The 27,790-nt window shown below is 40.4% G+C and overlaps 1 protein-coding gene across 3 annotated transcripts in view; it reads right to left on the reverse strand.

The window, feature by feature from the left end:
- whrna (whirlin a) overlaps window positions 1-27,790 on the reverse strand; it is a 246,904-nt gene that overhangs the window by 20,425 nt on the left and 198,689 nt on the right. Inside the window, exons 6-11 of one of the 3 annotated variants that reach the window (XM_022191011.2) lie at window positions 22,491-22,703; window positions 15,711-15,932; window positions 11,666-11,740; window positions 9,423-10,002; window positions 6,220-6,392; window positions 1,045-1,167 (exon numbers count right to left, since the gene is read on the reverse strand). In XM_022191011.2, coding sequence (XP_022046703.2) covers window positions 1,045-1,167; window positions 6,220-6,392; window positions 9,423-10,002; window positions 11,666-11,740; window positions 15,711-15,932; window positions 22,491-22,703 — 1,386 coding nt within the window. The other 2 variants (XM_051938182.1, XM_022191010.2) reach the window with 2 other exon arrangements.

Genomic DNA, 27,790 nt, shown 5'->3' on the forward strand with positions numbered 1-27,790 from the left:
ACCCTCCATTAGGATCGAGGCTGGATGCTCCTAAAACTGGCCGGACCAATCACCATGAAGTGTAGAGTCAGAAGGCGGGCGTAACGAAGTGACGACAGAGGCGTGACGATTCTGACAGAAACAACCGGCGCACAATAAACAGTTATCTTTCGACTCGGCTTTGGCCACAGCCCTTAAAGATTTGAAGCTAAAATTCAACTTGAAAGATAAACAAAGGACGGCACTTAAGTGTTTCATTTAGAAGAGAGACGTATTTGGACTTATGCCGACGGGATATGGTAAATCCTTAATATACCAGTTGGCTCCGCGGCTCCGCTGGTTGGGAAGCTAATGGGACTTAGCCACAATCCACCGGTGCTCTCGGAACTACGTCAGCCTTGTATACCTACCCAATTGCTGCAGAGGGATTTGATAGACAACCTTTTAGCCCGCCTCCCTCCCTGTCGAGCTTCCCTAGACCCTTGTGCCGTCAGAAACATGGGTGTAGCATGGCTAGGCTAATGTCATGCCTGATCAGTGTATATTAATATAGTGTCCTTTATGCTGTCAAAATTCTTCTGACCCAGTTGGGCATGGACACTGGACCTCTGGGGATGTCCTGTGGCAGTGAATTCTGTGGGTCCTGTAGGTTGCAGGGTGGGACCTACCTAGATCAGGCTTACCCTGGAACACCCCACAGATGCTCAATAAGATTTGGATCTGGGTAGCGTGGAACCCAGGTGAACACTTTCACTCTCTTGTGTTCCGTGGGCCACTCCGGAGCAGTTTTTGCGGTGTGTCAGGGTGCATTGTGCTGCTGAGAGTGGCAACTGGCGCCAGGGACTGCTATTGCCATGGGGGCTTGGGAAGTTGCTTGACCTGCGATGTTTAGGTGGCTGGTAGATTTCAAACATCCACAGGAATGTCAGGACTCAACGTTTCCCAGCAGAATGTTGCATTATAACAAGATGATCGATGTTACTCACATTGTAAAGTTATGGCAGATCGATGCATATAAAGACAAGACACTGTTTTTTCAATGACTGTCACATGTTCTTGACTCACCTGTATTGTGACAATCCGTGGTAGCGGTTGGCGAGTGTTGGCTCCGCCCTCAATGGCGATTCCCAGGGTGCTGGCACTCTTAGCCACCCTCACTAGTGTAGACGTGGGCTCCAACAGACCCGGCTGAAGCAAGGGAGAAATATAAGAAAAAGAACAGCATTAATGCATATTTATAAACCTCAATATATTCACAACATTACACAGCCTCTCGTATCCGTCTGCTGCCTCTTTGTGCACTGTGCATACATATATTTTTCCGCCTTTGTTTGCTCAGAGCAGAAACACTCAAGAGTCTTCTTACACATCCATAAAGGCCACGACTCTACATTAGCATGTACATATTCAGTCCTGGTCATATATTCATCTGTCAAGTGAGAAGACAAATCACTGACACGTTTTTAATTTTCATTCCATTTCCATTATTTAGTCATCTTTATGTCAGCTCTTGCTAAGCTTCTGTTGCCCTACAGGGTTTCATTCCCCTCTTGTATAAATGAGCTGAAGCGTGTTTCTGGGGTTTTATGTCCAGGTTAGAGTTTACAGTGTCGATTAAAGACATCCTGCTGATTTAGTGGCTAAGATGCATAACGAATAAGTGCAGGCTCTGCAGTTTGGTCACTGTTCCTCCTCTTGCCCCTTACATTAAGTGCTACACTGGAGTTGTAAAGTGAGTAAAGCTACATTAATTTCCTCTTTATGTCACAGAAACAGGTCCAAAGCTGACAGAACCAGACACACCCTGCAGAGTAGTCAACATATTAGCAAACAGTTGATCATTTACTCCTCCACCAGACGCACAGCAACATTAGCATTCATGTGTGGATTCACTCTCCTTATAGCTCTGCATAATTTCCATCAGCTCTGGAGAAAAACAACCCTTTACCTGCTTGATGTTCAGTCACTAACTAAGTCTGTCTGCCATCTGGTGTTGGTAGGTTATCAGAGCTGTTATTGCTGTGGCTTTAAAACCACAAGAACTACAGAATTTCTCGCTATGACTGACCCCTTTTACATTACAGAGTTGTATAATTTGTTGTTGATCTAGAAATTCTCAACACTTTCATAGCTGTGAATTATTAATATTTTACATGTTTAAAAGCCCTGTGCAATATCTATTTTTTTCTATATAGACTATACATGCTATATCTCCATTTTTCTACTTAAGGACAAATCTCTGCCATAGAATCTGTGCAATACTAATACTTCTCTATCAGTACTCTTTCATGTAAAGTATATTTTTATGAAAGAATCTGTGCAATAGCACTGATATGTGCAATACTGTTATGTCTAGAACTAGTACTTTGTGAGCATATATACATACATTGTTTGTAACGATATTCCTTAAATGTTTGCGCACTACAGATCCCCCCTTTCTAGGATGAAAAAAATGCTTTCATCTCATCTCATCTTATCTCCATCTCCTTTCATCTGATCTTTTTCCATCTTATTTCATCTCATCTCATTTTATGTTATCTCATTTTCTCTTATCTTGTCATATCTTATCTCATCTTATGTAATGTTATCTCATTTTCTCTTATCGTACATCATTTTATCTCATCTTAGCTCCATCTCATCTTACCTCATCTCTCCCTCATCTCATCTTATCTTACCTCATCTTATGTCCATCTCATTTTATCTCTCCCTCATCTTACCTCATCTCATCTTTTCATCTTATCTCTATCTCATCGCATCTGGTTTCATTTCATCTGATTTTATCTTCTCATTTTATCTCCATCTCCTCATTTTATCTTATCTCATCATATTTTATCTCCATCTCATATCATCTCATATCATCTTGTTAATTAGTGAAAGTTAAGCCAAAACTGCTGATTATTTTGTTGACTTTCAAGAACTATACTTACTGAAAAATTGCTATGCCGCTAAGGGTTGCCTAGCTGTTAAATGCCAATTAAAGAAAGTTGTGAAAAGCTTATTATCTCGTGCAATAGAAGATGCTAATTTATGTTAATATATGGACAGAAACCCCCTAAAGGATGTTTTAGCATTTTAGAACATGACACTTTTCTTCAATGACTCTCAGCCATTTTTCCATTCAGGCCCATGAATCTGCTTTCCGTTGCGTTTCGTCTGACATAAAGATGAGGAGACTATAACAACGCTTAAAACCGTCTTCCATAAGTTCACTCAGGAAAGTTTTTACGAGCGTATAACTTTGCTCTTTTCAGCTAACCTCTTGTTTGATACTCTAGAACAAGCACAAGGTAAAAGCCTCTGCTCCCTGGTAATAAAAAAGCAGTGTTTTTCTTTATGACACTAGACAATTCAGCCTTCAATTCTCCTTGGAAAAAAAAAAGAAACACTGAATCTAACAGCCCCTCTTATCATAAACAATCAGAGTACTCCCATCCCTGCTTGTTATTCCTTCTATCAATCAATAGGAACCAGAGAGCGATTTGAGGGTTTCATTGCATTACACCGTGGCGAGTGATTAAATAAATGATGGAGCATGTGACTGGATGAATGACATGAGTGAGACATAAAAAGAAAACAAAGGAAACAGAGTGTGATTGAGTGAACAGGGGGAGGAGAGAAGAGAGCACGGTTAGGATTAAAGAACAGACTCTGGAGGAGGATTAGCAATAAAGAACATTGATTTGTCAAACTGCAACTCTGGGCTTGTTTTTCAGTTGACACACACACACACACACACACACACACACACACACACACACACACACACACACACACACACACACACACACACACACACACACACACACACACACACACACACACACACACACACACGGTTGTACTTCTATTCTTGTGAGGACCTGTAGTGGCATAATAATGCATTCATTACGCTTTAAGGACCCCCTACAGTAAAACTCAAGGTGTTTTTTACCTTGTTGACATGAATAAATGGTGCCATTTAAATGCTAGATGATGCATCAGGAGCGAAATAAGCAGTCAACACCATGATAGAGCAGTTTTTTACCTTGAAATTGCAGATGACAGTCTCAAAAATACAGATTTAGACAGCAAAGATTTTATATGTAGCAAACCTAAAGAACCAATCATTATTCTTCTAGATAATCAGTTTCTGGTTCTAACATGTACGCCTGAATAACTCCAATATTACAGCTTGTTTCTGTGTGCTGTATAGTAGGTTTGCAGTGTTTGAGCGGAGTCTGTCAGAATCAGGAAACCCTCAAGAAACTCTGGAGATATTTAAGGAACGCTGCTCGCCTCAAGGGTTCCGAGAGGAACCTTTAACAGCTCAGTGAAGGGAAGAGGTTGCCGGAGGAACCTTGTTAAAATGGGTTCCTGGAGGCCTAACAGACACGTTTGTTTTTGTTATTTCATCTTAGTGTGTTTTTTTATTGTAATTGCATACACTCCACTGTTGTTGGAATATATATGTATACATACACTACCGTGTGACTTAGAAATGTCCTGTTTTTTTCAATGAAACCAACGTTAAACAAATCAGAAATACAGTCTAGACATCGTTAATGTGGTAAATGACTATTCTAGCTGGAAACGGCTGATGTTTAATGGGATATCTCCATAGGGGTACAGAGGATCATTTCCAGCAACCATCACTCCTGTGTTCTAATGCTACATTGTGTTAGCTAATGGTGTTGAAAGGCTCATTGATGATTAGAAAACCCTTGTGCAGTTATGTTAGCACATGAATAAAAGTAGGAGTTTTCTTGGAAAACATGAAATTGTCTGCATGACCCCAAACTTTTGAACACTAGTGCATATGTAAAATAGTGATTTTATGATAAAGAGAAAACAAAGTTGGAAGTATTACATTGTTTAATTATCATCAAGTAGAAATGATTTTTCGATTCCAACTAAAACAAAAACACACTAAGGATTATTTTAGGTTAATGCTTTTTATTAAATTATGAAACTCTCAACGTGGGAGATTTTACGTATGAAATGCAAATTTTACAGCCTCGTTTTGTACATTTGGGCAAATGATGATCTTATCTGACTTTTTTTCGGCCATTTTTCAGTTTTTATTTGACAGGGTAAGTTGAGAGGCAGACAGGAAAGTAGTGGAGAAGAATGAGGGGAAGACCTGCAGCAAAGGGCCAAGAACTATCTGGGTGACAGGCTCTTGTCTGAAAGGTTCCTACTGGTGGAAAAATAAGAAAAGTTTCCTCATATTATTTAGGTACATCTGCAAGAATGTTTATTCATGTGGACTATGTTAACAATAAGTTCAAAACAGAACCCTCAAGGAACCACTTCTAACTCAAAAGGTTCCTTCATAGAGGTGAAGAACCCTTAAAGTTGCTTGAAGATCTTCTTATTTTAAAAGTGTAGATGAGCTGGTGTGCTCAGGCTGCAATCTTATCCTATTAATTAGTGAAGCCAAAATTGCTGATTATTTTGTTGACGTTCAAAAACTATACATACCGACAGCACTGCTATGCCTCTTTTAAATGCTAATTAGGGAAAACTGTAAAAAGCTTACAATCTCACGCCATAGCACATGTTAATTTATGTTATTATGTGGACAGAGGTGCAAAAAGGAGAGGGGCGAGGACTTCATATACTTAGACATTCTCAAGGAAACAAAAGACAGCTAAATCATTTTAATATAAAAGACGACTGTTTTCATGCAAAAAAAATGATCAAACACCTAATTTTAATTTGCAGAGATGAGGTTTCAGAGAGTGACTTTAACGCTAAATCAAGTTCTGGCATTAAAACAAAATCATAAACCTCAGAGAACTCTTGGAAGAGGTGAGGATTTGACCAAATGTCACTAATTCACATAAATGTCCTCGTTTTCCAGAAACACCTGTCACCAAAGATGTCCTGACTTTCTAAAAATACTGTCATTGTAAAAAAAAAGTCCCATCTTCTTTAAAAAGGTTTTCAATTACCAATAACTAAGTTTACTTTCTAAAAGTGCCCTTGCTTTCCTATTATGTCCTCGCTTCCCTGTTTCCAAACAAATGTCCCTAAAAGGCCATAAATATTGAAAGTCGTCATCACTTTTCAAAACTGTCATCATTGTTCAAAGTAAAAGCTTTGCTGAAATTCAAAGTTGTTTCAAACAGCGGTCCTCACAAAGACAGAAACACGATGTCACTCGCTGCTAAATCAACGATGCACACATTCACTCCCTGCAGCTGGAGCATCGGCTCACTCATCCAGCCATGTTTTAGCTCCTCTGAGCCGCCCCCTCACCGGTTTGGAGGGGTTGCTGTTGTCCCCCCCGCCCCCCTGGGGGTCTCGGGGGAGGCGGGTGCGTGAGGAATGGGGGCTACTGTCTTTGCTGACGTGTCCTGACTCAGCTATGTCCACGCCGCTGTCCTCGCTGAGGGTTTGTCCGCTGTCTGACAGCTGAGACAAGGCGCCGCCTGAGGGGAGGCAGCAGACGACATGTCAGGAAAACTCAACAACACTGGACCTCGGATATCACATTCTAACTCGACTCTTTTACATCAAGTTTAGTGGAGCATTAAAACTATTTTACTGGGATCAAAATGTTCCCAGATAAACAAACTGCCCACATTTGATCTGATTTTACACAAAAGCCTGCTAAGATTAGTGATGTTTTGCAAACAGCAGCCATCGTACACAGTGTTCTCTATAATCACTCATTTAAGCCCATTAAACCCAAATAAATACTGATTATACACACAGTATTAATGCGCTTCCTTATAGCTGACACGGCATATTTTAGATAATTAACAAACCTCAGAATCTACTCAGTATCAGTAAATTAAGCCCAAATGCACTTTATCTAATCTGAATGTTTCCTGATCAAGTCTGAATCTTCAAAGCCTTCATAGTTATTTATAGGTTTCTTAGTTCTTAGCTTAACATTAGCAGCATAACAGGATTTTTCAGTCACAATTATGATAATCAAATGTTCATAATGTTGTGATATCGCTGACATCCCTTAAATGCACAGAACAGAAAACATTGTTTTTCGTTTTGTTGATTGAAATTCACAATCAGGTTTCCCGGGTTATGAGATATCAAAAGTTATTGCAGGATATGGAAACATAATCTGTGTTTGTCATAAAATTATTAGCTGATAAGCAGGAAATGCATTAACTAAGCAAATATAAGGCCTGGTTCCAGAGCAAATTATCTTTAAGTGGATCTGAAATGAACTGGACTGCACCTACAATGATTGTCGTCTACCAAAAACTGATTATCCTCCAGCATCTACAGCTGCTTTTCTATTAATTAAACTGTCAAATGCACAGAGATGTATGTGTGTGTAGTAATACAAGGCTAGCACTTTGTGAAACTTTCCTTTTATCAAATAATCCAAGCGAAAGACATGACAAGAAATGTTCTAGTGTCCTCAGACATGACATTTACATGGATATATGCAATAATAACGTTTGTTTCTGATGTTTAGATGTATTTTTTTTGTGATTCATGTCCGTGTTTAGGCCGCCTAGAGTATATTTGGAAACTAGACTGTAACGAACATGATTCATGGATGATTTATATGTAAAATAACACCAGCAACAGCAATGAAAAATAAGATAAACAGGTTATTTCAGCTGGAAAAAGCTTTAAAGCGCAATATGTGATTACAGCTGCCGTTTGCTTTATGAGTCAGAAAATGTATCTTCAAACATATAGCACAATATGGCATGGCTTCTGCAGGACTATTCTTGAAAATCTCTGTTATTTAAGCATGAAATACTAAAATAACAGCTGTTTAGATGACCTGGGTATTGGTTTGGACACATCTGCAATGATTATGAGCTTGTCTCACACTTGTGGAAGTTGTGATTTAAGACGTAGAAAGTACATTTTCAACCCAGTTTCCACAAAAATGCATTCCTAAACAACTAAACTGCATTCTTGGATCATTCTTCGATCACAAATCTGTTTTTAATTTGCATATTTTTTGCCATTTACTTTACTGCCTCGCTGCCACTTCTTTTTAACCAATCAATCACATATAAGATGAGGCGGGACTTGTCACTTGTCAGAAAAGAAGTTTTAAACATGTGGCTAAAGGGCTTTATTTGAACCCAAACAATGAGATTTTTCTCATTAACCAAGTCATTTTGGAGCCTAAATCTAACCAAACTTCTAACATGTTTAACCAAGCAGCTCTGGCACAAAAAAGGGAAAAAATAATAATTGTAAAGGTATGACCTCCTTCCATCATGATCTATATTTCACAAACTATTCATTGAACAGATACAATCATACAATTATAATTTTAATTTTAATTTTTTGCTTTCTATTATGGTCTGGAACTGTGTTGGTGATGAGCTCATTGGATACACAGATAAAGAACTAGACCATGAACTCAGACTGATGTAATTTAATGAACGAGCACAATATTTTGCTATTTTTTGAGTATTTTTGATGTGTCTTCCTGAACCACTAGAGTTTACCAGAGAGGGAGTGAAAACTGAAAGTAAACAAAATGAAAGTTAAAGCTAAGATTGATGCTTTCTTGTCAATCATGAGATGCAAACTCTGGACTTCTAGGGTGAAACACTGGTCTCTAGTTTCATCCATTCCCCCTTCTGACCTCTTAATGTAGACTTTCCCAGCACTTTTATTGGAAAACGAAATTACACTCCCTTTAAAACGTAACTGAGAATGCAGTTTAGTTGTACAGGAACATAATTTTGTGAAGACGGGCTCAGCAATTCAGACAATTAGTCTAATTCTGGTTGAAGTCTTTCTAACAACTTAATATTGTTTCTATGATCTGAGCTGAAGTCTGCAGCTGTCCAGGTTGTTTTGCTGTTGGTGTTCAATATCCAATCAGTTTTGACTTTTCCAGTTAGGATATTTAGCAATCACAGGTACATTGAAGTTGTTTATCTGCAGTTAGAAACACCTGGTGCATCAAATCTGTTCATTGTTTATCAACATATTAATCTGTGGAGTTTCCAATAATTAGTCACAATTAAATGACCAACCGTTTGTCATTAAAGTTTCAACAATACTTTTGGACCCTTTATAGTACCAGAATTAATAATAACTGTTTGTTTTACAACTACTGTTGCTTTCTTTTAGTTTTGTACTATTTTGGACATTTTTTTAAGAATAAGTATCTAATAAATGATTTGAAAAATGTATAGTTGTGACCCGTTATGCCGCAGAAAGTACTTTTAAAAACCTTCATCCTGGATATACAGTTATAGGGTGGCTGCTCAGGTAGGTTGCCCACTAATTGCAAGGTTGGCGGTTTGATCTACATGTTGAAGTTTCCCTGGGTAAGACAATGAATCGGTCTACATTGGTGTGTGAATGTTTGTGTGAATAGATGAATGAGAAACACACTGTAAAGCGCTTTATATGTTCAAACTGTTTACTACATATTTCAGGTTCTATAATTGCTAAACTTTTGTCCCAGACATACTCCAGGTTCTAATCTGCCGCTGTACGTTTCTTACCTCGTGCTTGAGGCAGCGGTCGAACCTCGTTGACGTCAGGTTCGGCGTTGGGCCTGTGAACCTCCACTGTAACAAACTGCTGCTTTGTGGCAGCAGAAGGAGCAGGGGAGGCTTTAGACATGGAGGCTGGTTTTAGGGGTAGAGCAGGGGGGAGAGTAGGAGCAGGGAGGGGAGGTGGAGGTGGAGGTGAAGGGGACGGAGCGGCAGGTTTGGTGCCTCTGTTGGGGGATTGAACTCTGGGAAAAGGGCCGATGTTGTGCTGGGCAACTTTGGACAACTGAGCGGATGCTATTTGCTCTTTTTTGAGCGGTACGGTCGGTTCTCTCTTTCTGACGGCGGCGTACTCCCGAGACGAGTCCTTGGGGCGTTTGTGGTGCAGTGAGGGTGAGGTGGCGGACTGTCCCGGATCTCTGCTGTGGTTGTGAGAGGTCGGTGCAGTGAAGTACAAGCCTGAGTGGGAGGATTCGGACGAGGGACACTTGTTGAGCAGATCTCGTCTACTTGGGCGCCTCTGCACCCCTGGAGGGGGAGGAGGCTTGAAGGAGGGGGGAGACTCGGCTGTGGTGGACTGAACGTCATCCTGAAGTGAGAGGATATATCCGTCATCATTGATTAGGGGTGTAACAAAATACTGCGATAAAAGATGTAACCTTGGAGCTCAAAACATACAGTCTAATCAGCTCCGTCTCTGGAGAGGTTCTAATTTTTATATGCATTCATTAAATATCAGAGGTTGTAATTAAATCTGTCCAACAACACTGTCAAGCGTTCATAACTGCCTTAATATGTTTACAGTAGGGTTGGGATTTTGGAGGAATCTATCGGCTATCAAGTCCCTCGCTAATTGGTTTCTTGCGGTGATTTTTACTTTGCAAATTAGATGATTTGCTTTTTTGAGAATCCAACTTGGTAACTGATTAACTTGATTTACCTCCGCCATCCCGTTTGTCTGTCTGTCCATCTGTCCATCTGTCTGTCTGTCTGTTAACAGCATAACTCAAAAAGTCAAGGACGGATTTTCACCAAATTTTTACAGGATGTACGGAAGAGCACGAGTAAGAATCGATAAGATTTTGGAGGTGATCTGAATCACCGTCTGGATCCAGGAATTTTTTGAAGGTCGAAGGACAATTGAGAAATGGCCACCAGGCGGCCAAGCGGCCGCAAGGCCACCTGGTGGCGCCGATCAAGTTTTGCTTTTATATCTCAGGGTTTTTCAGAGTTTTGCTACCACCCCAACACAGTGCAGCTGAATGTTTATTCCACTGGTGGTTAACGACTACAAGTTTAGTTTTTGGTAATTTGGATGGAATTCCAATTTAACACTTTCTATTTTCAAAAATAACGTGACAAATCGTTGGATAGTTGTAGAATTTTACGACTGTCAACTTAAAAAAACATGAAAGCTGTATCCAAAAATGAATGTATTGTTACACTCCTAATATGTAACATGCATTCAGAGAACAGATACTGAAAAGCAAGGAGTGTTTATAATGCTTCATCATGACTCATGTATACATTCAGTCTTGCATACACAGTTCTGTCATTAACCATTTCACCAGCTTTAGCACCAATGAAGAAGAACTGAAGAAGTAAAAGACATCCAGACCAGGTGGAACTTGCTGCTGCTTGCTGCTGCTGGTTTCCTGTATTTTAAGGTAAAAGTGCTCAAACACAAACCAAACAGTGGGGTGAACAACACAGAGTGAGACACGAAATGAGCAAACAAAACAAAAAAGTAAGGTATGATTTGAGTGGCAGGTAGCCTTGGATGACAGCAGACTAGAAGCTTCCTCCTTTACCTCCTTCCTGCCTCTCGCTGTTCACCATAAACAAATGAGACCTCCTGACTGATTGCTTTGGAAACCGAGGCTGCCATGCAATCTTTATTCTGCGACTCTGTGGTGCAAACTGTAAATTCGGGAGAGAAGTGGAAAGGCCACAGAAGTCACGTCTCGACTCACTTCTTTCTACGGAGAAGAAAAGCAACATCGGCACTTACAAAGCACTCCTTCTGTTTCTGTTCCCATTTGGAGCCGACACTTGTTGCACTCCAATCTCTACTAATACAAAGCCTGCAGGTCAGCTACGTCTCAAGCACCTCTATCCATCCCAACCCCCTTCACCGTCCCCCCCCCCCCCCCCCAATCTCCCTCCCACCCCTCCTCGCTGTGCTCCCCAGTGCAGTATCCATCTTTATCAGGCCGAAGCAGGGGCTGTGTCGGCCTGTCTGCAGGGCTCACCAGAGAGATGTCGGTCAGCAGCGTGTTCAGACTCTCCGGAGGATCCTCCTCATTACTCTCCACCACGCTGTCGTTCTGAGAGATTCAGGGGAAGAAGTGGAGGAAGAGATGTGGAGGTGAAAGAGGAAAGACAGAAAAACAAGAAGAGGGGTCGGGTGTGATTAAAGCGACCCGGAGAGAGAGACAGATGTGTGTTTGTCCCAAAACAAATGTCAAATTAGATTTGCTGGGGAAAGACGTCACTTCTGCTGCTTTGCTTTTTTTTTTTCTTTCTTACCAGAGACCATAACGACAGCAAGCGAAAGAAGACATGCACACACACACACACACACACACACACACACACACTGCTATAATGTCTTCTTTCACAAGCAAAACACTCATGCTGTGAAATCGATAAAGAACCATCAACCCAGTTCAAAGCAGGATTTGGAGACTCGGTCCCAGTGGCGAGTGGAGAGGAGGTAATTTGCAGCAGATCTGAGAGCGATTTCAGAGCAGAGGAACTGAGTTCAGAGAAACGCTGCCCTTCATTTAACTCTGCCACTAAACCAAAACAAAAGCCCCATCAATTCAGCTTAATTACCCCTCGCTGCTGCATGTGGAGCACTTACAGCCAATTTATCTATCACAAGAGTCAATCGGTGCACTACATCTACAGTAAAGCTGCTGTGCACGATAAGCAGTCGGAGCACGTTGTGTTTATACGTACAGTTTGAATGATCATCCAGTTATAATCCAACATTCAGGAGACAGCTGGGAGTTTATGTGTTGTACTGGTTTATTAATATGGGAGACATTTGATTCTGCAACAGCAATTTTTTTGTTGCAGTATTGTAGTTGATACTTCAAATGCCACCGTTGTTGACATCCCTGACGGTGGAGATCCGTCCCTGCTTGCAGCTGTTTCACCCACCGACAGACTGCAAGCTGTAATCGGTTCTACATGTAACCTGCCTCTCACACCGCAGGAATTTAAAACAGAATCCGAAATCAGTTTTGCACATAATGAGCAACTTCGCAGACATTTTTCTCTCTAATCTCAATCTTGCACATGCCGCAGAATTTAAAATAACAGGACATCACACACTGCAGGATATTCTGAGGATTATCGTATCAGAGGTGATCTCACGGGAAACTGATGGAAACAAAATGGAGACTGTGGTGCAATAACTTTCTGTAACACTAATCAGACTTTGCGGGAAGAAAAAAACAAAAGCAGATGCCTAATAGAGTTGGATGAGATCTCTCAACAGAGGAGGGGGTTTGTGACACCATTTATCAAACACCTGTAATGCAGTGATAAGGTTTCTCCTCAGGAAGTTTTGCCATCTTTACCATCTTGAGTCACTCCTGACTTGGTAGATTCACATCCTTAGCTGTGCAAACTGGCAGCTCCATCACCATGATGGTTGTCTTTGTTGGGGGACTACCTGATTTCATAACAATCCACACCCGGAGGCATGTGGGTTGTCAATGGGCCTGGAGTGACTATAAACTCCATAACTCCCCATTAGTCAGTTAGAACTAAAGAAGCCTCTTGGATGAAGGTGAAATGTCTTCAAGAACCCACAAGAGAAGTCCAGTTGATTTCTACTGAAGGTTCTATGACTACCATGACCTGGGACACAATGTGGGAGCTTTCAAAAACACATCAGGGGCTGTAATGGTTGGGAAGAGGCACATCAGACCAACCAGTGGATGTTTAATGGGTGTATCATTCAGACAGATGTGTGAGAGCTGTTTTTTTTAGCAGGAATCAACATAGCTTTCCAACATGGACCAACATGGCAGCTCCATTGCAAACTTTCTCTTTTATTATGAAAACAGTTCAGCAAATTGTGTTTCTGAGAACATCTAATGGGAGCAATAAGCTGCAGAATCTGTCCTGATTTCAGATTCACTACTGTAAGTTTAAAAGGTCTTGGGGAAGATGGTGTCTCTCAAAATGCAACTCAGGGATGTTTCATATCAACAATGAGCGGGAGACATTCAAGTGGCAAATTCTGTGGACTTGGTTTTGGCTTTTACAGGCAAAAAAGATCAAGATAAAAATGCATCTTTAAAGAGCATTTCCTGTTTCAGTGACAGAAGTATGGCACAAATATCGACTAAATTGTCAAAAATGAATACTGTTTAAGAAAGTTATCCCTCATGTTGGGATTTCATTGGGAAACACAGAAAACCTACCTAGGAACTCGTCTGATTCTTACACCCTGTGAGCATTTACAACCTCATCACATCCCAAATCTGAAACACATACCTAAACTTTGTTCTAAACCTGCAGGGGGTTAGTGGGAAGGGCTGGATGTTTAGCTGTGATGGTTAAGGTCAGGGTGATGGGCTAGGAATCAGTGAATGTCCTCAAAAAGATAGCCATGTAAACATATATTTGTGTTTACGTGTGTGTGGATGCATTGGTATTCACCTGACTGTATACCTGGATTTGAGTGCGGCTCTGAAATCCAGTGTTTTTATCCTCCCCAAAACCACCCAGCTCTCTAATCTGCTTTACACAGCAGTGGTAGCAGCTACCCGTGGGTCCAAAACAGCAAAAACAGACACACAAGAAGAATTACCGACCACCACACACACAGTCTCGCTCGCACATGTAAATGTCGCTTCACAGAGGGGAATGCAGAAAGGCAGCAAAACCCATCTGAAGCATCTGAATGAGAGGTTCTGTTTGGTGGATAAATCTGCAGACAGTCAACAGCTTATCTCTGCTGTCGGCTTAGACGCTGTGTTTACTGTACATGTGTGTATCTGGTGCATGTGCAATCACTCATCTTCGTCTAACCGAACACACAAACTGATGCATGCCAACACGTTCGAGCTGTGCAAACTGAACAAAAAGCCCCCAGCTGTAATTAAAGACACAAACAAAACACGCTGGGATTGACAGAGCAAACCGCCGTCTCTCATTAGAAATAAATCAAAATGTAAAAAGTGAGCATCTTTCATGCATTTCACTGAAGACTTAGAGCCAAGTTAATGTGCTTTGCTCGACTGAAGCAGCCTTGAACTGCCAGACAGGAACAATGGCTTCCTCTGTGGAGTGGCTTCAGTACGTTATAGAATATATTGAGCTCATTAGGTTACTGTCACCAAAGCGTCTGTTAAATGAATGTAATATAATGACTGCTGTCGCTGCTGTCTTGGGGTAATAACATTTAAGAGAGAGATGGGGGGCAGGCGCGTTATTTACCGAAAACTCAGCTCCTCGGAAGGAAAAAATAAAAACCTCAGGTGCTGCTTTGTTGAGGTCTTGTAACAGGGATTTCATTGACACAGAAACAGCGAGAAGCCTAAGACAAGGATAAAAGCCTGACTCGCCACAACCTAGACTCCATTCAAGACACTTTCTTTAAAAGCACTACGGTTTGTTGTCCAAATCAAGGTAAAGAAAGAAGAAAAGCACTCCACACAAATTCACTGCAAAAAAACCCTACCAGCTGCTGTATGTGTGTTTGGTTCGCGTCTACCTGCAGGGGAACTTTACATCTCTTTGCTCTGCTGTGTATTCTGTAAGTGTGGGTTTGTGATGGAAAGCATTCATCACTTTTGGCAGTAATTCCTACCTCCATCATATCTATCAGCCAGAGCAGCCTCTCCTGCAGAAGAGGTAGGGGGGAGAAGGTGTGTGTTTTTAGGGGTGAGGAGGGTTATTGAGGTGGAAGAAAAAACACAGCCTATCAAACATCAGCTGAAAGACTTTTCAATCTCAGCGGGGAGGCAGTGAAACGTGTCATTGTGCAGCCCAGCAAAGTCCAAACCCAAACTGGGTTTTTTTTTTAGGAGACTCTGGTAAAATCTATGGAAATGTATCACACCGTCCTCTCACAGAAACTAAAAAAGCAACACTCGTATCTTATTATTTGCAGGCCGAACTGCAGCTTTGCCATCAAACGTGTAAGAAAATCCTCAAGTTACAGCTTCGGGTGTAAAATTACCAATGCTTTCACCCAAAAAATTGTTCATTTTTGACAGTTTAAGCATACGCACTCCTCAGAAAGAGCAACGTAATGATTCTACTGCTGCCTACCCGTGCAGAGCTGAGGGTGGTGTTGGTCATGAAGCTGGCCGAAGACGACGTCAGAGTGTCCGGGTACGACACCATGGACAGGGAGTCCGGCTGCAGGGCCGAGGCTCCGGCCGTCCCCTGTCGAGCTTTCAGAGCCTGAATCTCACGTCGAAGCACCAGACCGTCAAATCGCTCCAGATCCTGGGCGGTTACCAGACCTCGAACCTCCGACAGCAGAGAAAACTGAGGAGAAAGAGGAAACAAGAGGAGAGAGATGGTTTATCTTCGGATTCTTCAGATGTTTTTTCTTTATCTCTACTTTGGTTGAATGTCTGATCTTTGCTGTGCAGAACAACATATGCCATTTATAGTGTAGTTATACTGTATTTATTCATTTTTCATTTTTGAAAATATTGTACATTGTTATTATAATTATTATCATGACTGTACATATGGTTAGTACTGCTTTGTAACACTGGAAATTTCCCCTGACATGGGGAGTAATAAAGGATTTTCCTATCTTATCTTCTCTTATCTTATCTTACTTGCAGAGGTTGTAATTCGAAATCAGTTTAGACATTTCTCTGCAGTAGTTTTTCTGACTTTACTGTGGATTTAGGAAGCAAGCATTCAAACTGGGGCCATACTGATTATCAGCCTGGCGGATTATCGTGGTCAATAATTGGAATTTTCCCAATTATTGGTGTTTTTATTGAATGAATATTGATCATTTAAAAGTGATACTTCAAATCTCAGGACTCTGTCGTCTCAGAAATGTCTGCCAAGCAATAAAAATTGAACAAGAAACATAAACCAGGAAAATAGCTTCTCTCACACTGGCTAATGCTATGCTAACAGCTAGCGGCTAAGTTAGAAGGCAGCCACAGATTAACCCAAAACAGAGTCTGGAAAAATAATGAATAATGCTTTATGATCTGGACCTTAGTGGGTGATGCAACTGATAGAACAGTGAAATATTAAGAAAATAGAGAAGAACAGTAGACGTAACTGAAACATCAGTCTCAGGGGATCCACATAAACAAAAGAGATAATTTAATCACTGCTATTCCTAATTTACATATTCAGTTATAATCACATATTAATGGTAATAGTTATGATACTCTGCTATCATGTTTTTTAAATCACCCTTTAGGTCAATCAGTGCCTAATAAAAGTTGTCTGGTTTTCTCAATTATCAATAATCGGCATTGGTATCAGCCAACAAAAAAAAAAAAAAAGAACAAACAAATATATTGGTTGAACCTCAGTACAAAACAGGATAAAATCCAACCACGGCCTGATATGCAACTTAGATAGCAGACAACCTTTTTCAGCCAAGTGAGACGTCTTTTGTCAGACAGTTAAAGTTTATTACCAAATGTACACAACATCTGGTGTCACGTTCCAGCTGTGCTTAGTCAAAGCTCCGTCCTAACATTCACCGGTGATGTTTCAGATGTGCTGTGTCTGCTGTTCGTCTGTCAGTTTAATAATGTAGTTTACACTTTCAGATTCAATTTGGTAACAGATGTTTTGTACGCAAGTTAACTCTCCATCTACAGTCATTATAAATGTAAATCTACAGTGGCAAACCCTTTCAGATAACCTGGTTTTTGAGATTAATCAATCAGAAAAAGTGATGATGGACAAATAGTGATGGAAGCAAAAAGTTCATTTAAGTCTCAGGTGTAAACAAGCTCAATGCTCTCATGATAGTTTGTGTTTTTATTGAACGCACTCATTAAACATTCACAGCGTTTGCAGAAAAAGTAAGTGAAACCTTGGATTTAATAACTGGTCGAAGCTCCTTTGTCAGCAGGAACGTTCAACAACTGTGCCTTGTAGCTGCAGATCAGATAATCAGGAGGAACTTCAGACTATTATTCTGTACAGAACCGTTTCGGCTCAGATATGTTCTTGGTGTGAAGATTTAGATTTAGATTTGGGAGTCGGGGGCGGTGGGTTCCTCATCGGTGTCGTGCCATAAACGCCTTGAAAGTTCAATGATTTGCATACAGTAGAGAGAATGTCACCATTTCCAATAATTCTTTTAAACTTTAGCTGCTACCTTCCCTGACTGTATATCAAGATAAATGAACCCTCTGAGATGTGACCCACAGGTTTTGCTGATCAGTGGTTTTGAATCTCCAGTTGTTGCCTTGGTAACACCTAATTCCTCCAAGTTAGTACAAAAATGAGCAAAGCGGTGGAATACGAGTGGAGCCGAGGCATCAAGGAAACATTTCTGGGCCACTGATTGACGTATAAAACAGGCCAAGCTGTTAATTGTGCATTATTTTAAGCCTTAATACAATTTAAATGGGTTAGTTACACATACATTTACCACCTGTACAGTTGTTACAAAAGGGAATTATCTAAAGAGACCAAAAATGTTTTTTGTACTTGGCTGTAAATTTGTTTATTTCTGCCATAAATTTGGACATTATAACATGGGAGTCTGTGAGGATCGACTCACTTTTAAAATAAGCCTCAAGTGGCCATTTGTGGAACTGCAGCTTTTATAATTTCTGTATTATTTTTAGGTTTTCACTGATGATTCTGCATTATGTTGTTGGATTATCTAAGCTGGACGCCCACCTCCATGGAGAGGAACCACAGAACTGAATCATCTCCATTGATAAACAGTTTGTGTAACTGTGGATGGATGAATATCTGTCAGTATTAGTCATTCTCTGTCAGTATTTGCATTCTGAAAGAAAAATATTTATGTATTCAATACTGTTATTTCCGCATCCAAACAAATTTAGACAATGTGAATATCTGCACATGTAGGAAGTAATACTTGTGTATATTTTTTTGGTTTATTTTAATTTTTGCATTGATGTTTGCACTATCCACTTTGCTGCATAAACAATGCAAATTTCCCCGCTGTGAGGCTAATAAAGGCTTATTGTATTATTGAGATTATTCTACAACCCTTTCCAGCTTCCTGCAAATGAATAATTCTCGGTGTTAAGTCTTATGAGATATGTTGAAATGTGGGAGCTTTTTAACAAGTCAAAGTAACTCTAACCTCCACCTTCTCTTGTTTCATTAACCCTTTACGCTTCAGTGCGTCGTAGGTGTACCACCGGCGGTACACCTACTAATTTGCATAGGAATTTCAAGAATGTCCGACGGCTGCAAACCCGATTATACAAACACTATACGCCGATGGAAAGCTTAGATTCTCATGAATCCGCCGGTATAAACCACTTTCAGATGCGATTACCACAGCGGGTGAGAAAAACACATTTGTCCGACAAAAACGAATATTCATCCATCCGTTCTCTATACAGGGCTTCAACGCACACAGCGCGACTCACATTTCCGGGTTCATTATTACACACAGAAAAAAAGATTCCACAAAAAACAGCCAGAATCCAACCTTTCACATCCAGACAACACAAGCCAGTAAACTATTTTGTCCAAAACATGTCCTGAAGTCGGTATAAAATCCCCGAATCGGTCGTTTTCAAGGAAATGCACCTCGCAATGGGCGTCCAATATTCCCTGTATTTTTCGTAATTTTTTTTATTTAAAAATAGAATATTAGCGATTTTTTGTACTGAAAACGGCTGGAATTGACTGAAGCTTAAAGGGTTAACTGGACTTCATATTTTTCTTATATAAATACTCTGAGGGTTCAGACATATTTTCTATCCTACACTGTGAATATCTGAATATTATGACTTCAGCATAGACAAAAGCAATAATCCCAGACTTTCTCTCATTTAAAATTAGCTACCATCACAGATGCAGAGCCATGGTACTTTTCTTTCGCAGTGTCAGATTAAGTTACAATATTTAATTTTGAAACCTTAATGTTATAAATTTAAAAACATTTTGTTTTGTCAATACTTTAGGTTAGGTAAAGATGCTGGCATAAATAAACACATTTCTACTCACCTCCAGAGGGGTTTTGTGTGTTTTCTTGCCACTGTTGCTGTCATTAACTTGTAATTGTTCTTATTTTGTCTGTTCATGCCATAATTGAAAGATAAAAGTTCGACCTGTACACAGTTTTTACATTAAATTATTGAGCTTGATTATGTGGAATTAAAATTGCATATATCAACAATGCAATTTTGAACAGTTGTAATTATATTTTCAGAATATTTATTCCAGATTTCAACAACATCATTCAGAGACAGTTAAAGATATTGGGAATTTAGTTTTGGCTGGTCAAAATAGTACTTGCAGACATTTCAAGACATCATTATGATTCGTCTAACTTGTTGTACCTGCTCATCTTGTTTTCCATTGGATATTGGCCCAACAAAGCATTTAGCCCATGTTAGCAGAAGTAATGGCGGCAGTTTAGGTGGATAAAGACCACTAGAAAATAGTGCAAAATAGGAGGAGGTCATCAGCATAATGAGTGTGGATGATGAAAAGTTTGCTCATGACAGATTTGTAGTTCAAATTTACTAGTTCTCCGCTCTGACATGGAGGTAAAACAGCTGCCATATGTAGCTAAGTTTGCAATGCCACAGTGGGCTGTAGATTCTGATGCCACAACGGACAAAATATATCTGCAACTTCTTTATACTTCAGATTTATCTACAGTTGACTTGTAGATGTCTGTAAAGAGAAAATGCATCGCCGTGAATGGTAAAAGCGACGTCATAGATATCTGCAATATAGCCAGTCTAGTTAATAAAGGCTAAAACAGCAGCTGAGTAGCTTCATAAAGTCTGCTGGTCAACATAGTGTTTATGAGCTGTGACCAAATTGCAAACTGGTTTTGTTTGCTGTAAACGGAGAGATATGCAAAACGGAGCAAACTATGATAGAAAGTATTGTGAATATGGTTGTATTAGTCATTACAGAGAGCAGAACAGAAGTTTAACAGGCTGGCTTCTTCCCTTTTAGACCTTTATCTGCTTCATTCTCACTAACTACAAACACAATAAAACAGATCTGCTGTGTTTGCGTGCAGACAAATTCAAAAACAAATGAAACGCGTCATTAGGGGCCAAGTTTAAGTTAATTGCCAATAAGTTAAGACATTTGTTTGTGAACACAAGTGAATATTAGCACCTCAGAGCTGCCTGAGGAGAGCAGATCAGGGAAAAGAGCTGCAAATGAGTCGATATATCTGCTGTATGAAGGCTCCTGTGTATATTTTCTATTAAAATGAATACTGCAGAGGGGATTTCTACTTAGATAATTGGACTCTGTGCAAACCATATCAGACATAATATGATATTAAAGCAAGTGTGTTTCTTCATCTTAAAACAGATCTTTAAGAGGTCTTTAAATGTCGGTTTGGTTATCTAAAAAATTACACTAAAATACAGATGATTGATCCCAACTTTTAAACATAAAGATCAAACTGATCATTTCTGAGGTAATTTAACTCAATAAATGTCTGGATTTGTGAAGGGTGAGGAAAAAACAAAAGAACAGCCACCTATGCTGACTTTTAAGATTATTCTGACGTATATTTTTTTTTCAGATTTTTGAGAATATCTTATTAGGGTGGGGGCACCGAATGGTGCGAAAACCCTATTGAAACCCATGGGTTTTTTAGACTTTCTTTTTCTGACTCTTCATTTGGACTTTTGAAGGTCTAAAAATACTTGAAGGTGCTTGAAACTTTGCACACACATCAGGACCAGCAAAATTTTATATTTTAGGGGAACAGCAAAGGTGTAAGCCAAAATAGCTCCATATTACCAACTGGAAAATTTCGAACATTTACTACAGCCAGCTCGTGTAACCTAGAATTATGAAATTTGGTACACATATGTAACTCATCAATATGTACAAAAGTACAGGAAGTCAGCCATTTTGAATTATGTGTCATATTTGGGACGATTTTGTACCAATTTCTGCACATTTTCCAAAGCTATAAACTTAAACAAGATAACTTCGACAGAGCTCAAATTTGGCCAGGATGGGTGATCAAAAGTTACCAAAATGCTCACAAAAGTCGGAGTGTGTGGAAATGACAGCGCCCAGGATTTCAATGCTTCGCCATGAAACTGGAAATGCTGTAAAAGTGCCCTGTACATGCTCCAATCTGCCTGAAACTTTACATATGTGATCACACTCCTGCTCTGATGGCATTCACAGGCCAATACAGTCACAGTCATAGCACCACCTGGTGGATGGGCAGGAAATGCTGTATAACTACCCAATAAATGCTCCAATCTGCCTGAAACTTTACATGTGTGAGTCTGGCCCTGATTAATTCCACAATTGATAAACAATCACAGTGATAGCACCACCTGGTGGACGTGCTTGGATTTGCTGACCAGCAAGGATGCGAGGACCTGTTCAACGCTGCTTGCATGTTTAATTTTATTTTCAGGTTTTATCATTTCCGATAAATTTCTGCCAATACATGATCCAACCACAATTTTGATTTTGATTAATTTCTGTCTCATATTCCTGACGTCCAAATAAAATTGAACCAAAAACAACCCACGTTCTAAAGAGGCTTTACAGTATCTCCACATTCTGTACAGGGCAGCTGGAAAAGCTTTCTGTGGGCTTATGAAACAGCAGCGTATTTGAGAAATTGAAAATAAAATGCCTTTGATTTATTGTGTTTTCTTATATGGTGAACCGCTGCCGACTGTGAGAAAATCCAGAGACTTTTAAGAGGCGGCGAGGACAGAAAAAACACAAAACAGAGCTGTGAGCGTCGGCAAAAAGCCTCGGCATAAATCTCAGAAGGGCTCATAAAACTTCAATTCAAACCACACCGCAGCCGCACACAGGTTGGTACAGAAAGAAAACTGATTATCTTCTCGCCTTTTCTCTTCTCAGACAGATGACCAGGCCCCTCACCTTGGCGTGGGTGTTGAGCAGCTCGAACAGCGCCATGACCAGCTGGTCCACGCCAATGTGTCCGTCCCGGTACTCCTCCACATAGTAGCCCATGGTCTGGCGCTCGGCCTCCGTCAGCAGGTGGCGGGCCTGCTCCTCCAGCATGGCTCTGGACTGGTTCACCAGACTGGACAGGGTCACCTGGGAGCCCGCCACGCCTTTATAGAACCCCGGCTGGAGGAAACAGGAAAGAGAAATGAAATAAGACAAAAAAAATTCAAGTTTTTTTTAAAATTTCTTATTGTATATATGTGTGACTGAAGGAGGAGGAAGCTGAACTGAAGGGGTAAAGAACAGGTCATGGAAGGAACAGCGGCGGTGGTAAAATAGGATTAAAACTCAGAACTTGAAGCAGTTTTAGTGAGTACTTTTTTTACTCAGTGTGGGTTCAGTTTTCACTGCAATATAAAGTCCTGCAGCTCTATGGATACAGAACAACCATAGCTATAATCCTGGCTTCTTCTTCTTTTTCCTTTCGGCTTTTCCCTTCAGGGGTCGCCACAGTGAATCAATTGCCTCCATCTAACCCTGTCTGCTGCATCCTCTTCTCTCACACCAACTACCTTCATGTCCTCTTTAACCACATCCATAAACCTCCTCTTTGGTCTTCCTCTAGGCCTCCTGCCTGGCAGTGGGAAACTCAGACTCTTGGTGTTCCTCTTCTCTCTCTTCCTACGAACACACCTTCCTCCCCTCCTTCTTCGACCAACAGTCGTCCATTTTCCACCGGCACCCTGTAGGTCGACAGCACCGATGGCAGTCGTTGTTAACCCGGGCCTCGACCGATCCGGTATGGAAGTCATACATTTGATTCGCGTGTTTGATTTGGCCAAAGTTTTACGTCGGATGCCCTTCCTGACACAACCCTCTGTATTTATCCGGGCTTGGGACCGGCACAATAAGACACTGGCTTGTGTCCCCTTGCGGCTTCATTGGCTATAATCCTGGCTAAAAGAGCAAAATATAAGCCATTTTCTGTAGAGTATGACACAGATACAATGCCCAAAATCATAAAAAAATTAAGAAAAACAAATGTTGAATCTCTTTATTTTACAAAAACAGAATCGACATGTTCCAAGGTGAATCTACTGTACATACTATAAATACTTGACTACTTGTATTTTGAAATTTTTTCCATACATCAATTTGCTTTATATAAACACAGCCTGCAGTTCATTCAAGTTCACATGAAAAGTTCCTGAATTTTCTAAAGTGACTGTTAGTTGCAGTTGGGTTACTCATGACATTATGGCTGCACAGAAGAAAGCAGAGTTTTTAGGTTTTCACAGAATCACACGAGTGCAAATGCTTTATTTTGGCATATTTTTGAAGAAAAATGTAGAATAAAGTGATTTTGATTAAAAAAGTCCTGATTTTAATGTAAAATCTGGTTAAACTTTGTGATGGAACAGCATGTCACAGGTGAGTAGGTGCAAAATTATTCACAAAAAAGAGTGGATCAAAAAAAATAAGACTGAATCTATATAATGCAAATGCTACACTCCTTACCTAGTTGGAATTTTTTTCTACATTTGTCTCCTATCTGCTCAATGTAAACACTACCTGCAGTTCATCCTAGTTCATCTGGAAGAGTTCCTGAATTTTTTGTCACGTGTCTGTTGGTTTCAGTGAAAACATTAACGCCTTCATGGTTGTGCTGAGGCAGGGAAAAATTGGTAGGTTCTTGCAGAATATGGTTAGTTAAGATTTGGGTAAACGTTATGATAGAACAGCATATCACAGGGAAGTGGTTGTAAAATTACTCACAAAAAAATGTGGATTTCAGAAACAGGTTGGATCTAAACATTACAAATAATGTCACTTCTTACAGTTTGAATTAGTTTTATACATGTTTGCTGTCTGCTCAATGTAAACACAGCCTATAGTTCAATCCATCCATCCATCCTCTATACACCGCTATTATCCTCACTAGGGTCGCGCGGGGTGGGGGGTGCTGGAGCCTATCCCAGCTGACTCGGGCGAAGGCAGGGGACAATTAACCTCAGCATATTTTTGAACTGTGGGAGGAAGCCGGAGAACCCGGAGAAAACCATAGACTGTATATATAGTGGACGTAGCATCTGGCTCCAGAATTGAAGCCAACCCGGAAGTGTCAAAAACTTGCAATATCACGCCGTCCGCTAGGGTTGGCTCCAAAAAGCTTTTTCTCCATAGACCCCAATTCATTTTTGGAAGAAATAAAATTTGATAGACTGATTTTCTACGGCTCAGGATTTTTTTCCCGTTAGTTTTCATGGTCAAAATGAGAGATCAGGTGGCTGATCTTAAAATAAATCAATACTGAATTTTAAATAAATCGTTAAAGTTGGCGGAGCCAGGGGGCGTGGCTATACTTGATAGACAGCAACAGAAGCCTCTGTGGTAAAACATGGGCGGGATAAGAGAGTCCTCAGCCAATCCTGCCCCTAGCTGCTCTCTGGTCCAGTCTGTTTGATGACGCTTTTTACGTCACTGGCTCCAAAAAATCCAAAACAGCGACCAGGAATTAGCAAAATCCGGGCTTCATTTTCTCGGTGTTGAAACCAACGGGTGACGTCACGGTTAGTTTACGCCGGGAGAAAACCCATGCATGCACAGGGAGAACATGCAAACTCCAAGCAGAAAGATCCCAGGCCCACACCGGGATTTGAATCAGGGACCTTCTTGCGGCAAGGCGAAAGTGCTAACCACTATACCACTGTGCAGCCCAGTTCAATCCAGTTCAGCTGAAAAGTTCTTGAATTTTTCTCATGTGACTGTTGGTTGCTGCTTAGTAACTACTAGCTTCACAGTTGCACAGAAGAAAGTAGAATTTCCAAGTTTTTACAGAATCTTATTAGTGCAAATGATCAATTCTTGAAAAAGGTTTAAATTTTGAATGCGATATTCAGAATGAATTGATTCTGATGAAATGTGAAAATTTTGAGCTGAGATGTGATCAGATTTTCTGAAGGAACAGCACATCACTGGTAAGGAGCAGAAAATATGCAGCCCGGTCTCACGGGGATTCGTGAAACTGTCACGTCAGTTTTGGTTTCGGTTTCGTGCGCACCAACACGATGTCGTCATGTTTTTCGTGCCGCTCACCACGAGCGAAACCCGCTGTGGTAATCACATCTGAAAGTGGTTTATACCGGCGGATTCATGACGATCTAAGCTGTCCATCGGCGTTTGCGGCCGCCATTGCGGCCGCCAGACATCCGGCCGCAGGAGCAGCCGCGGCGGCGGCCGCAAACGCTGATGGACAGCTTAGATCGTCATGAATCCGCCGGTATAAACCACTTTCAGATGTGATTACCACAGCGGGTTTCGCTCGTGGTGAGCGGCACGAAAAACATGACGACATCGTGTTGGTGCGCACGAAACCGAAACAAAAACTGACGTGACAGTTTCACGAATCCCTGTGAGACCGTGTTGAAATATGATGATTCATTCTCATTTTACACTTTGTAGCTTTGATAAAATGGGTAATTTTGGCGAGTTTTTTAAAAAGATAACATATCTCATAAATGTGTCATCTTTAAATTTGGCTTCACGATCACATAAAGGACAACAGAATTTTTAGGTTCATACGCAAGATTTAAAAATGTAATTAAAACCAGCATTTTATGAAAATACAAAGAAATGAAGTAAGAGTATCATAGTGTTTGTTATGAGAGAAAACTTTGATATGAATGAGAGTGGCTGTGCACGCCTCACAGACATAAAAGCCATTTTGTTTGTTGTTTGTTTTAAATGCTTCTTGTAAAATGATTGGTTGTTATACATAATTCTTCTTTCTGTTCCTTCTTATTCTGAAGATTGGAAACTTTTGTTTTTGCATTGTACTTAAGTGTTTTTTTTTAATTTTGTCAATGAATGAAATAAAAACTAACTAAATTGGGTGATTTTGGCAATTCATTATAAAAAAACATATTTTAAGCGTGTTATCTTTAAATGTGGCTTCACAGTTACAGAAAGGACAACAGAATTTTAGGCTTTTAACAGAATCCCATCAGTGCAACAGCTTCATTTGTGGCCCGTTTTTAAATGCAACATGTAGAATAAAGTGATTTTGATGGAATATTAATATAAGTTTTTAAGCTGAGATTTGGTCAAACTTTCTGACAAAAAACACCACATCACAGATGGGTAGTTGTAAAGCTGAAAGTCTGATGATTCTTCCTGTTTTTACATCTTGTAGCTTTGATAAAATGTGTAATTGTTGGGATTTTCTTTTAAAGATAACACTTCACGGTTAGTCAAGTTTTAAAGATAGCATGTCTTTTGAATAGGTAGGTTTTGGGGTTCAGATGTCAGAAGACGTTTTCGAGAATGATGAAGAAAAGATGAAAGAAAAAGACAAGGAGGCTTGAAAGAATGAATGAAAATAAAAATTAAGGAAACCAAAAAAAGGAAAAGGAGAAATGTATTGTCGAGTACGACGGCAGAAGAGATGTGATGGCAAAACTGAGGAAAGAAAGGAGAAAAATGAAGACGAGAGAAGTTTAATGAAAGGGATGGAGAAAGAGGACAGGCAGATGTTGACTTGACATGAGGTAAAACATGTAAGAAAGATGTAGGAGTAGAGGAAGAAGAGGAAAAGAAGGAGAAAGAGGTGATGGATAGGGAGAAAAGACAGGAGATGGAGGAAGATAACGGCCAAGACCCAGATGTGACAGAGGAGCAGGAGGGTTAGAGTGGAAACAAAGGCGGGAGACAGATCAGGGCGGACAGAAAAGGAACAAGAACATAAATTACACCCACATACATCCAACCAACCATCAGTCTTTTTATCCCAAATGTATAAATTATCATCCTACTTCCTTCTCCCTCCTGTCCCACTGTCATCCATTATCATTACAGCTTTGTGGCGCTAACACCACAGCTTGCAGCAGGACAGAAACTGTGCTGTTCACACATGTGGGTGGCAGGTTTCTTGTGTTTTTTCTTTTTTTTTCCTTTTGCTTTCATATCTGTACCCGTTGTGCCAGCTGGCTCCTCTGCCAATCAGAAAAGACTCGACTCTGGCACTTGAGAAACTTACGAGCTGCCAATATCACTTCTACACTTCTCTGTATCTGGCTCCTTTCTCCCCCTCTCGCCGCCTGCTCCTTTTCTTTTTTTCTCCAGTTATCTGTTCGCCTGCATGCGGCTTTTTCTTTAATTAACTCCTTAATCAAAGACGCCACTTCAAAGTCACAGCTTCGGGGTCCGTGTCTGCCTGTGCGAGGCGGAAACAGGAGAAAAGAAACAGGCCCGATGCCATATTTACCCTCCTC

This window comes from Acanthochromis polyacanthus, chromosome 18, assembly GCF_021347895.1.
Source record: "Acanthochromis polyacanthus isolate Apoly-LR-REF ecotype Palm Island chromosome 18, KAUST_Apoly_ChrSc, whole genome shotgun sequence".
Lineage (NCBI taxonomy): Eukaryota > Metazoa > Chordata > Actinopteri > Pomacentridae > Acanthochromis > Acanthochromis polyacanthus.